The sequence below is a fragment of the Euleptes europaea genome, chromosome 10 (assembly GCF_029931775.1).
Source record: "Euleptes europaea isolate rEulEur1 chromosome 10, rEulEur1.hap1, whole genome shotgun sequence".
NCBI classification, from domain to species: Eukaryota; Metazoa; Chordata; class Lepidosauria; order Squamata; family Sphaerodactylidae; genus Euleptes; species Euleptes europaea.
The window spans coordinates 65,084,553-65,097,459 of record NC_079321.1 but is presented as its reverse complement, the minus strand read 5'-3'; the positions used below and the strand labels follow the sequence as shown (position 1 = coordinate 65,097,459).

At 42.2% G+C, this 12,907-nt stretch overlaps 1 protein-coding gene across 1 annotated transcript in view; it reads right to left on the bottom strand.

Moving 5' to 3' along the window:
- LOC130483447 (coiled-coil domain-containing protein 162-like) overlaps positions 1-12,907 on the bottom strand; it is a gene marked incomplete at its 3' end in the record, with an annotated part of 49,732 nt that overhangs the window by 13,513 nt on the left and 23,312 nt on the right. Inside the window, exons 12-16 of the mRNA XM_056856205.1 lie at positions 7,420-7,569; positions 7,228-7,281; positions 6,611-6,778; positions 5,129-5,281; positions 3,219-3,353 (exon numbers count right to left, since the gene is read on the bottom strand). Coding sequence (XP_056712183.1) covers positions 3,219-3,353; positions 5,129-5,281; positions 6,611-6,778; positions 7,228-7,281; positions 7,420-7,569 — 660 coding nt within the window. The remainder of the gene's footprint in view (positions 1-3,218; positions 3,354-5,128; positions 5,282-6,610; positions 6,779-7,227; positions 7,282-7,419; positions 7,570-12,907) is intronic.

Here is a 12,907-nt window from a genome sequence, read left to right as displayed (position 1 = left end):
AAGATAACTCTGTGTGCCCTGTAATTAACCCCTTTGTGGGTTTTTTGTACTTACTGTAAAAAGAACAAGGGGGCCGCCTCTCCTGGTATGTCCCCCAGAGAGCATTTCACTCCACTAATAACAACTTCCTGGTGGTCCCCAGCCCAAGGAGTGTCCTCCTGTCCTCACTGGTGAAACTCCCTTTCTGGGACCAGGGCACTGCAGGACCTCAAAGAGTTATCCCACCAGGCCTACAGTTGAGGGCAGCTACAGTTTTCCATCAGAGCTGGCCTCCCCCCCACCCCCGTTTGCTGTCAACGGTTTCAACTAAAATGTAGGGGTCCTGGCTGTTTTTCAGGTGCATCAGCGGTCCCCATGCCTAAAAATGAGCGCCATCTGTTTATTATTCTGTTCATTATTTACTATGATGATTTTATGGGGCAGTTAAATTGTTTTATATTTATATCGTTATTTTAGTGTATTTTACTGCATTTTTATGTATTAAGTATTATGTTGTTAGCCACCCTGATTCCGGCCTTGGCCGGGGATTGAGGGCGGGATAAAGATATAAATAAATAAATAAATAAATAAATAAGGACCCTAAAGTTTTAGGTTTATTTTAGTTTCTGTGCTATTTCTACATTTGTCTGAAAATTTATATTCTCTCCTCTGGAAAATGAAAGTTAATTATATATAGTGTTACCTTAGATAATTGTTTTCATGTTCTTTGAGTACATGTTCTATGAATGGATCCTCATTATGCAATCATTATATGTAAGAGTATGAAAAAGAAAGAAACATATTACTTCCCCCCCCCCCAGTTTGAACATGGATTTGGGATTCCTCGTTCATTAACATGCTAACTATCTTAGTTGGGAATTCCCCACCCCCCACTACAGGAGTGAGTTAGCTTCGCTTAACTAGTGGATGGTCTCTGTATTTTTCTTAATTTGAATTTTACATAATGACATTTCACACTGTAGTTCCTGCATTTCAAAGCTCCTGGCCTTGCTGCTATGTTTTTGTCCACATTTTCCTAACTAAATGACTGCATAGTGAGGATCCACTTAGTATATCTGTGGAAATGGGCTTTAATCAACAAAAGTTTATGCTGGAATAAAGTTGTGTTGGTCTTTAAGGTGCCACAAGACTTCCATTTTTTAAGGGGCAAAATGTCCCTAAAGCTTGATTTAAACATGATGGTGGCAAGGCAAAAGCAGTTACCCATGAAAGTTTGTGTTTGCACAATGTCTTATTTATAGGGACCTCCAGGGAACAGCAGAAGATTTCCCACTATTACAACTGATCTCCAGCCAACAGAGATCAGTTCGCCTGGAGAAAATGGCCACTTTGGCAATTGGACTCTATGGCATTGAAGTCACTCCCCAAACCCCACCCTCCTCAGGCTCTGCCTCCAAAATATCCCCCCAGTGGCAAAGGGGGACCAGGCAACCCTACTTATTTAAACTGAGCTGCTACCCAAGCAAAGTGTGCTTAGTTAGCACGCCAGAGCTCTGTAGGCTAGGAAGATGTTGCACTGGTGGGTTAATTAAGCATGTGTAGATAATTAAGCACATGCAGAAGATCTGGACACTTGCTGGAATTTAACTATTTCAAGGATGGAAAAAAACACTCCAATGTGTAAATCGCAGAGAGGGAGTGATGTAATAATCATGCAGATTTTAGATAAATGGATGGAGTATTGCTTGGTTCACTGTTATGGGTATTTTAGTTATATTAGCAGCAGGGTTTTAGTTTCTTTTCAAGAATTTGTATTATGAGTATTTTAGTAATGTTATATTTCCATTTTCTTTTATTGTTATATTCTCATTTTCTCTTAATAAATTCTCTAAAAAATGTATACATGGTAGGGAGAGAGTGGACAGGGAGAAGCTTTTCTCTCTCATAATACTAGAACGTGGGGTTATCTGCTGAAGCTGAAGGGTGAGAGATTCAAAACAGACAAAAGGACGTATTTCTTCACACAGCACATAGTTAAATTGTGGAATTCCCTGCCCCAGGTTGTGGTGACAGCTGCCAACTTGAAAGGCTTTAAGAGGGGAGTGGACATGCTCATGGAGGAGAGGGCTATCCATGGCTACTATTGAAAATGGCTACCAGTCATGATGCATACTTATTCTCTCCAATATCAGAGGAGCATGCCTACTATAGTAGGTGCCTTGGAACACAAGCAGGATAATGCTGCTGCAGTTGTCTTGTTTGTGGGCTTCCTAGAGGCACCTGGTTGTCCCCTGTGTGAACATACTGCTGGACTTGATGGGCCTTGATGGGATCCAGCAGGGCTTTTCTTATGTTCAGCTCACCAAGAATCATGTTTAAATTAACCCTATCAGACATGGTGTGGTCACTTCACAACCACAGCACCTGCCCACCAGCTGATTTTGTATAAGGTGGCTACAGTTAGTCATGCCATCTGTTGCTCAGCCTAAACTTGGCAGTGGCATGACAAATCAGGATTTGTGTATTGAAACACTCATATGACATTGGTTCTTGTAGGTTATCCGGGCTGTGTGACCGTGGTCTTGGTATTTTCTTTCCTGACGTTTCGCCAGCAGCTGTGGCAGGCATCTTCAGAGGAGTAACACTGAAGGACAGTGTCTCCTTCAGTGTTACTCCTCTGTAAGAGACACTGTCCTTCAGTGTTACTCCTCTGAAGATGCCTGCCACAGCTGCTGGCGAAACCTCAGGAAAGAAAATACCAAGACCACGGTCACACAGCCCGGATAACCTACAAGAACCAATGAACTCTGACCGTGAAAGCCTTCGACAACTCATGTGACAATTTGCCCAGCCTAGAAAATACAGGTAAGCCATGTTCACTCATTCCATAGTCCCCCTTATCAAAGTAACACTGGCAGAGAAAGAAAGACTTTCTGAGGTCTTGTTCACAAATTCATCAAACCAACAATCCTCTACAAAAAGTGAGGCAGCTAACTTGTCTGCAGTCCACTGTGCTTACATGGTCATATGTGACCCACGATGTAGATGCATGTTTCTACCCTCACATATAAGCATATCCAAAATCCTTTTTCATAGTCATATAGTCCCTTCTCAATCAAGGTAAACTTGAAATCGTAAAATGAGAAATGGAATCTTTAAATATTGCAATCCACAATTATCCTCTAATTTATGAGTAACTAGAATGCTTTATCATCATCATAATCAAGAATGACTTTATTTCAGCAAGCTTACTAAAGAAAGAGGGTTTGGGGTCTCACCTTCTCCATCTCTCTCAAGGAGGCAGACAATTGTGCTTTTTGGACTGTTTCTTTCCAGCAATGCATGGTCTTCAGTTTGCACACCAACTTGCCCAAACGGCTATTTTCATCCCTTAGCTCCTGCAGTTGCCCCTGCTAATAAAGGCAGATAATCCCCATCAATTCCCCATCTGACAAATCCACTGTTTCCCCCACAGCTGTTTGGCTGTGCAAGTTTAAGCATTAGACTTTGTACTGTGGAAGGAAAAAAAGATGCAAGCAGAATCTAAAAAATGGGAAACAGTGTATAAATAATGTCCCCTTAAATGAAATCCAAGTATTCTGCCTGCAACTACTCAAAGTTATCCAAAACTGGCTTTGACATCACATGGAGACTGAAAAATGAATTTTTGCATTATAACACTACCACAATGAAACATACATTTCATCTAGGATGGTTTTTATTCCTCTAGTTCTGAGATAAGTCTGAGTTAAGTTCCCTCCGTTTGTGCTATACTTATATTTTTAGAATATCTGCTTTCTGATGAAGTCAATAATCTGAAGACCTATTGTACTTTGGTCACATTATGAGAAGACTTGAGTCACTGGAAAAGACAATAATGTTAGCAAAAATGGCAGGCAGCAGGAAAAGAGGAAGATGCAACATGAGATGGATTGACCACGGGCCTGGAGTTTGCAAGGCCTTGAACAACGCTGTTAACAATAGGATGTTTTGGAGGACATTAATTCATAGCATTGCCATCAATTAGAAGTGACTTGACAGCCCTTAACACACACAATCAATATTGCACTCAAACAGCATCTCATGTAAACTGGCTGCCATCTGTGCAAAGCAACCATGCATGCCTCTCAGCTGCTTTACATGGGTGGCAGCCCAGTTTAAACAAGATGCTTTGTGAGTGTGAAGTCCCTCAGGAAAGTGCTTTAGCCTTGGTCGAATCAGGCCTGTGTTAACACAAGTGATACAGTGGTATCTCTCAGCCTTTTCTTGTGCCTCAGCATATCAAGCCAAGCTTTTTATTTTTCTTCTTAACATATTTCTGTTCCCCCTCTCTGTTTGAATTGAGCACCACTAAATATAAATCAGCCTTAGTTTGTGGCATTGCATGCCTCACACCTGCTTGATGGTAGTTTCCTAACACTGATAAGTGTTTGCACATTAGTGTTCCTCAAAATCTGCCATGAGGCATACACACAGCCAAGACACCAAAGTATATTTTTCCTGCTGGAATACGTCTGTACATGCCTCTATCAGTGACCTTTGCAGATTTGGAAGACGAACTTAGAAATTTCTCACAAGAAAGACACTCCAACAATCTTAGGGATAAGCTATATTCTCCCATGTGTTGGTGGGTTAGCAACATCATTGAGTCCTAGGAAATTACCGTAATGAGGGGTTGGTTCCTGATTAGATATGTTTTTCAGTATCACCGTCCTATACCTTTTCATTTGAGTCACTTCCATTCATTATTTAGAAAGTGCCTTAAAAACAGGTAATTGTATGAGCCCTGTGGTGCAGAGTAGTAATCTGCAGTACTACAGTCCAAGCTCTGCTCACGATCTGAGTTCGATCCCAACAGAAGTTGGTTTCAGGTAGCCGGCTCAAGGTTGACTCAGCCGTCCATCCTTCTGAGGTCGGTAAAATGAGTACCCAGCTTGCTGGGGGTAAAGGGAAGATGACTGGGGAAGGCACTGGCAAACCACCCCATAAACAAAGTCTGCCTAGGAAACGTAAGGATGTGACGTCACCCCATGGGTCAGGAATGACCCAGTACTTGCACAGGGGACCTTTTAATTGTATCAACACTATACTGAATGCACTGTCCTAATTCCTCTCAGTGTTGAATATTGAAATTTGTCTGTTTCCTTTTCTATAACAAATTCAAAAAATCTCACACACATCCGCTTACTTGAGCCAAATGTTCTCTGAGGCCACTGTTGTCTTTAATGGAGCCAAACTTCTTCTTCAAGTCAATCATTTTGTCCACCCCATCTCTTCTCACCTCACTGATGATCTCAAACATGCATCGATTGATGCTTAAGCGATACTCATCTAGTTTTCCCTGAAACCACAGTCAGAGGTCAGAATTATTTATACAACTGTATAGGAGTTGAAAAGAACTTAAGGTGCAGAAAATGGCATGGGCACAAAGGCATACTTGTTTGATGTCACAAGCACTACCTAATATATGCTCCTGACCTTCCTGCAGCAGTTATATATACTGCACTCACAATTGTGTAGAAGCACCAACTGATATTCCTAGCTATAAAAATCTGTGCTTTATTTCTGAAACAAAGTGTCCAGTTGAAGACAAACACAAGGCTCCCCATGATAAATGAATAACAATTTGGGTTTGTTTTTTTTTTCCACGTGGAAGAAAGATTGGAAAGGCTACTATTTGCAGGCATCACATAAACTCCTAGGGAACAGTTCCCAGCAGCTATACACCTGTTGCACTCTGAAGGGATCAGGAATCCAGGCTTTGCAAATTTTAAATAGTCACAAAAGAAGAAGGCAAGACATTTGAATGGCAACATAAATGTTGATTCCCTCAGTCTCTCATTCTTTTAGCAAATACTGTAAGTTTTATTTTTTTACAGTCATGGGAGCTAAAAAGTGTTATGGATTTTGGGGTGGGTGAAAGATGAATTTACAATTGTTTTCTCAGTAGCTCAAATGAAAGATATTCTAGTGAGGAAGCCATCTGTTACAGCAAAAGCAAAGTCTTGTGGTACCTTAAAGATTAACACATTTATTTGGCTTTCGCCTACCAGAGTTATGTTATAATAAGTGTGCTAAGGACTTTTCTTTTGTTCTTGCCGAAGAAAATGGCTTTGTAGTTTTAATATGCTACATATGCAGATTAAAAAATAGTATTTACCTATTGAATTGAAAAATTCAAATGGTTTCCCCATTTAAAACACACGTGTCACCATTGTTTCCTTACTACTGACATCTGAACTGTGTAAACAGAGAATATCTGTTTCCACTTTTTCTAACAGAGCTAGAGTTATGATGAAACTATTCCATTCATGCACGACACCAGAGTAGAGGCCGGCATCCAATTAGCCAGCTGCTGTTTTCACTGGTGGCACACGTCGTAGGTGAAGATGGAAGAGAAGTGAGAGGAGGGCAGAAGTGGCGAGAAGGTGGAAAGAACTGTGAAAGGTTATATTTCAAAGGCAAGGGAGTTGTAGTGGAACAGTAGCTGAAGCGTTGGACTGTTCTGTGCAGAGTACCTATTAGCCAGGTCTGGTCCGGGCTTCAGGAGATTGTTAACAAAATCTAACAAATGTTTTTTAACCTCCCCCATCCTATTCACCAAGTTGTCTGTGAATAAGCAGACTAAATTGGCTTGCATTTTGCACACACATGTATCTTTTATACCTACTTTCAGTTGCAAACACATCAGAAATAAGTTTTGTATTAATGTGCTATAATCCTCTTGCACTTCTTTTCTTATTTGTTCTTTGAGGCTGAAATCTTCTCTTTGTAGATTAGCAAATTTAGCTCTCAGGGCTGTTATTTCCATGATCATCTCGTGGCTCAGTTCAGCTACCTAAACAAGCAAGAGAAAATGCAATTAAAACTATGTATGTATGTATGTATGTATGTATGTATGTATGTATGTATGTATGTATGTATGTATCTCTCTCTAAATTCATAATGGATAGAATATATTGTCGAAGGCTTTCACGGTCAGAGTTCATTGGTTCTAGTAGGTTATCGGGGTTGTGTGACCGTGGTCTTGGTATTTTCTTTCCTGAATTTTGCCCACAGCTGTGGCAGGCATCTTCAGAGGAGTAGTGTGTCCTTCAGTGTTACTCCTCTGAAGATGCCTGCCACAGCTGTGGGCGAAACGTCAGGAAAGAAAATACCAAGACCACGGTCACACAACCCGGATAACCTACTAGAACCATAATGGATAGGTTTAAAACACTCCTATACACAACTAGCAACAAGAGACATACCTAGCTGAATAAAAATAACACAGTTACTGCCACCCACCTGGCTAAGCCCCAACTCAGCATTTCTGTCTTTGTCTTCTGTTGCATGCATTTCCTGAAAGAGAATTAAAAAGCATCTTCCATCTCCACCAAAAATCACCATCTTTCTCCTTGATTAGTACAGCAACCATGCAAACCCCTTCCAAGTGAAGAGGAAACAGAGCAACACATGAAACCAATGGTGTGAAAATACTTGTTCTTTTTGATAGAGTAGCTGCTGCTGCTGCTGCAGGATATTTTCGTAGAACATGGAATAGGTCTCAAAGTTGCTGCGCTCTCTGGCCATGATGTCACAACCTAGAGCTGTGAGGCATCTTCGTAGGTGGTCTTTTCCAATGGTGATCTGGAAAAAAAAATCATCCCAGAACAATCCAAATGTTAGTTTTCCTAGAAGTGCATTGCTTTGCAAATTTGTTTCTAGTGCTTCTTTGCCAATGTTACATCACATACTTTGAATGTTTGATGTAGGGTTGCCAACCTCCAGTTAGGGCTGGAGATCTCCTGGAATTACAACTGATCTCCATGCAACAGAGATCAGTCTCCTTGCAAAATGGAAGCTTTGGAGGGTGGGACTCTAAGGCAATAGACCCTGCTGCAGTCCCTCCTCTTCCCTCACCCCCTCAGATCCACCCCCAGTCTCCAGGAATTTCCCAACCCAGAGTTGGCAATGCTAGCTTGAAGCCATATTCTCCACTTAAAGGTCAGAAGACTGATACCAAATGATGACCACTTTGTCAGCTATGGGCTAGATGTATAATCCCCCCACCACCACCAATGCTTCAACACTAGGACACTCTTACATGGTTCACTCATTTCCCGTCTGCAATCAGTTGCAAACAGGGCTAAAACTGGGGTTCCACATGGCATTCAATGTAATGCTATATTACTCACAGTTCAACAAGGGCAAGATCCTGCTATATACATTTATTCAGACATGAACCCTGTTCAGCAAAGATTCCACTTCTCCTTTTGTATCTTTCATGTACAACATAATTTATTACTTCCTCTTCTTTATTCATGAATCAATTCTGAAGTATCAGTTCTTGTTTTTAGGGGGAAGGCGGAATTAAGTACTTTTACTATTTGCAGATAAACCACTGCTTTTCTTTTCTTTTGTTTCTTATATCCCCAACAAGTCACTGATGCAATTACAAAATAATGCTTGTAAAAATAAAAAATTAAAAACATTGATCACTGTATTAGACCCAGTGGAAGAATTCATAGAAGAAGTTGATGGGGTGGATCTTTCCCTTCCTTTCCCACATAACTTCCCACTGGTCCCAAAACTCCTCTCTGATGACTGGGAGAGTCTTGCAAGCAAAACGTTCCACAGGATGAGGCATTAATACTTAATACGAATTGTTACAGTAGAGACGGCTCTAGTGTGGTAGTTATGTAATAACTACAAATAGTTATGATATAGAGGTAATCTGTGATACTTTATTATTTCATTATAACATGTACAGTAATATCATTCATTGTTAGTATTGAGCATAAGATCAAGACATGGCTTTTTGATTTATAATTAGAAATTGCAGTCAAAAGCTCTGCTCACGACCTGAGTTTGATCCCGACAGAAGTCGGGTTCAGGTAGCCGGCTCAAGGTTGACTCAGCTTTCCATCCTTCCGAGGTCGGTTAAATGAGTACCCAGCTTGCTGGGGGTAAAGGGAAGATGACTGGGGAAGGCACTGGCAAACCACCCCGTAAACAAAGTCTGCCTAGAAAACTTCGGGATGTGACGTCATGACCCGGTGCTTGCACAGGGGACCTTTACCTTTAGGTTATTTTAGTGTTTAGAATTAAGTTCATATACTTTCAATTATATTTTTTAAAAATATGATAGATCTTTAAAGAATAATAGAAATTAGGCTGATTGTAGACCCACTTCAGATATTCATATCTTAGATATATATATGTCTAAGAAGTGCAAAATTATGCTACTAAATATGTATGTTGTCTTGTATGTTGTGTTTTATGTTGTTGAAAACTTAATAAAAATTTATTTTTAAAAAAGGATGAGGCATTGCAATGATCAGTTGAATCATCTCCCTCTCCCTCCTCTGCTGATGCAAACCAGGGGAAAAGATGCAATTTTACGGGATTCCCCACAGTTGCCACAACACCCCATCCTATAGTACTGTTGCCCAGAAGGCACCCCCCGGGGGATAAGCCACCCAGGAGGCCCCCACCCTTGGACCCTCATATTAGATGAAGGGAAACGGCCACTAGGGTTCCTGCCCCTTTTTGGAAAGCATATTCTCTGTCATTAAAGCTAGCCATACATACAGGGGAAATAAAATGCCAACCAACCCCAATAGAGCTCCAAGACACCTATTGTCAGGATGCCTGGAAATTAATTTAATTCCCCTCGGCCAATACCTGTGAAGGATGCACTCTCCTCCTAGAGCAGTAAACTGATCAATTGGACCCAGAATGAAAGCAGGTATCCTGTCTTGCCCAGAGAAGCAGGACATTAATTAGGTCATTGTCTACCCCCATTGAAGCTAGTCCTTTGATTTTTCATTTTAATTCAGTCAAGTTCCCAACACACCATGCCAGCCTTTCAGGAGCCCCTCATAGCTCTAGCAAAAACTGCATTTTTCCTTCCTAAATTCAAACCCCAACAAAAAAAAGTATAAAAGGGCTCTTTTGCCCAGAAATCTGGATTCGGTCTGTCCCCTTTGCAGGAGGCCTCCCCTTCCAGCAAGCTCATTGTTTATGTCCGCCCCCAACTCCACCCAGCAGATTACCTCATGTGGGCACGGCCCCAGCGCAAAAAACAAGCACCAGTCCCTCTGGTCTCCTACATTTTTCTTCCACCCTCGCTCTGTTCTGCTTTTGGAACAGTCAGATTCCAATGGGTGAGGGGGCAAGGCAGCACTTTCCTCAAAGCTTCCCTCTATTTTCTATAAGTGTAAAACCCATTGCCCTTTAATGACAGGCAGGATTGGGGGGGGGGGCAGGAATTGCATCCATGTGCCCAGAGAAGTATTTAGCTGAAAGTGGGAATGGAGCAGCTCCAACCTGTGCCAATTCAAGAGGAGTGCTTTGGATTTCCCGCTCTCTAGATGCACATTTTCCCCATCCGAATTCTCAAAACTCTGCCTGGGGGCTGATTGTTGAGTTTTGAGAATATGGATGGGGAAAAGGTGCATCTATAGAGCGGCAAATCCAAGGGAAAACCTCCCATGCATAAATGGCCACTGTAAACCTCTTGCATTAAAGCGATTTCCCAGAGTATGTCCCCCCACAACATTCCAAAAAAAAAAAAAAAAAAAAAAAAAGCACCAGTCCCTCTGGTTTCCTTATATAATTTTTCTATTTACCATGCTCCTATGCATAAATGGCCAAACACTCTCCCTTGCCTTCCATTCGCAGCATGCTGATCTGCACACATTGCTGTCCTCCTTTCCCAAGATTTCAATAGTTCCTTTGTTTGATTCTTTTACCAGGTTGGGGATGCACAGGATGCATGGGGGGGGGAGAGGAAAGAAGGCCCCTGGCTTGCGGGCCGGCCCCAATCCGGCCCCAGTGCATCGTGAGAGAGAGCAGAGAGGGCCCCTGGTTTGCGCGCCGGCCCCAATCCGGCCCCAGTGCATTGAGAGAGAGAGGAGGCAGACCCAGAGCAGACTGGCCGCCCCTCTTCAGAAGGGTGATAGAAGGGAGTTTTTGCCTTGGGTTTTCCACTCTTAGGATGCACATTTTTCCCATCCGAAGTCTCAAAAATCCTCCCTCCCCTCCCTGCTGGGGTAAGGGGGCCCAACAGCCCCTTCCCTTGAACAACCCCCCCTGCAAGTCCTGCTGCCCTAGACCGAGCTGCCCACACCCCCCGGTGCGCGAGGCACATCCCCCTGGGCTTGGAGGTGTGGGCCTGGCTCCAAGGCCCATCCGGGCGAGGGGCGGGGAAGGCGTGCTGCCTGCTCGCCCGCCTGCCTCCGGGATGGAGGGAGGGAGAGAAGTGCCAGGACTCCACGCAGGCAAGCAGGCAACAAAAGGGGCGGTATTCTTGTCTGAGCGCGAAATTCCCCCAGCCAATCGCTGTTCACAGGGAAGGAGAAATTAGCCGGCATGGGCGGGGAATTTTTTTCATGGAGCCCTGCGCGCGGCAAAATCAAAGATCGCACCCACACAGGTTTGAGAAGACGCGGGGATGACGCGATTTTTTTGGCCAAATCCGAAGCTGTCACGAAAAATAAAAAATTAGCAGCGTGGTAAAACAGACATGAAACCACCCCAAACCTCCGTGAAAAAACCTCTGAGCCAAACTAGATGTGATGGCATCATCATGGCTGCCACAGGGACACCACTCCCATTTCAATAGGGTTGCCAGCTCTGGGTTGGGAAATTTCTGGAGATTTTGGAATTGGAGCCTGGGTAGGGTGGGGTTTCGGGAGGGAGGGACTTCAGCAGGATATAATGCCATAGAGACCAACGTCCAAAGCAACCGTGTTCTCCAGGGGAACTGATCCCTGTCAGCTGTAGATCATTAATTCTGAGAGATCTCCAGCCACCACCTCCCTGAGTATTCTTTTTTAGAGTTCGTTGTTTTTTTCTGAAAACCTGGGGCTTTTCCAGGTCTGTAGAAAGAGCTGTGCCATCTGTTCAAGTCTCTAGATTTACGTATATGCAGATTTGGCTGTGCTTTTTTTTAATGAATATTTTTATTGGTTTTTAATAGCAAATGGGATACAGAAGGAGAGAGGGGCAAGGGGAAAATAAAGAAAGGGAAAATATATATAAAGATAAATACGTGTATTAGTATTATACAACGTTAGTATATCTAATACCGCCCCCTTATAGGTTGTCATAATACAGATTTGGCTGTGTTGAGAATAAGGTATATTGCTGATGGAAGGAAAGTGTATTTTGTTTTGGGCTGATTTACATACTCCATTCATTTATCCTGATGTATTTTTTATGGAATTTTATTTAACTTTATGCACATTAACATGGAAAGTAGTTGGCAAAATGAAGCAAATATACTGTCCACATTCAGACCAGTTATGGGGTGACCTGAAATATACAGCAACTGGGATAAACTAATCCAGTTTTTTGCTAGCACCTAATTTTATGAAAGCTGATGTCACTTTACCAATTATGTAACACTGGGCTACAAGTATTGCATTCTCAGGGAGTTCCCAGGTACTCCCTGCTAATACAAACAGTATGTAGATTTGGCAAGAAGGCTTTATACCATGCCATGCTTCACACAAGCTTCTCCATCCAGTCCCCAAGACCATAATCTAAGGGACCAAGATACAAAAGCAGAACTAGATTTTGGCCATGAGCATTAAACTCGCAATACAACATACCAATGGTACATTCATAAAACAATGAAATTGTTTATTTCATACTTCCAACATGGGGAAAAGTCTTCTTGAAATTGAGAAACAGTGTTGTTGTTTTTTTAAAAAAAGTTTATTTCAGCAATAACGGTGCATCAGCTATTAAAACAAAATAGAATTGATTACCTGGTTTCAGTTTTAACCAAAGAGCATTAAAATTCAAATGGGTTTTCCACCAGGAGCTAAACTATGGCTTATCATTGGGTCAAGAAGAAATGCAAGAAAAATGCAAGTATCCAGAAGTTAGCTTCAACATTGCACTAGATATTGTTAATCAGTCCCCACATTTTTCTGCAAACCTGGGGCCCTGTTCAGGTTTGTAGAACGATCTGTTT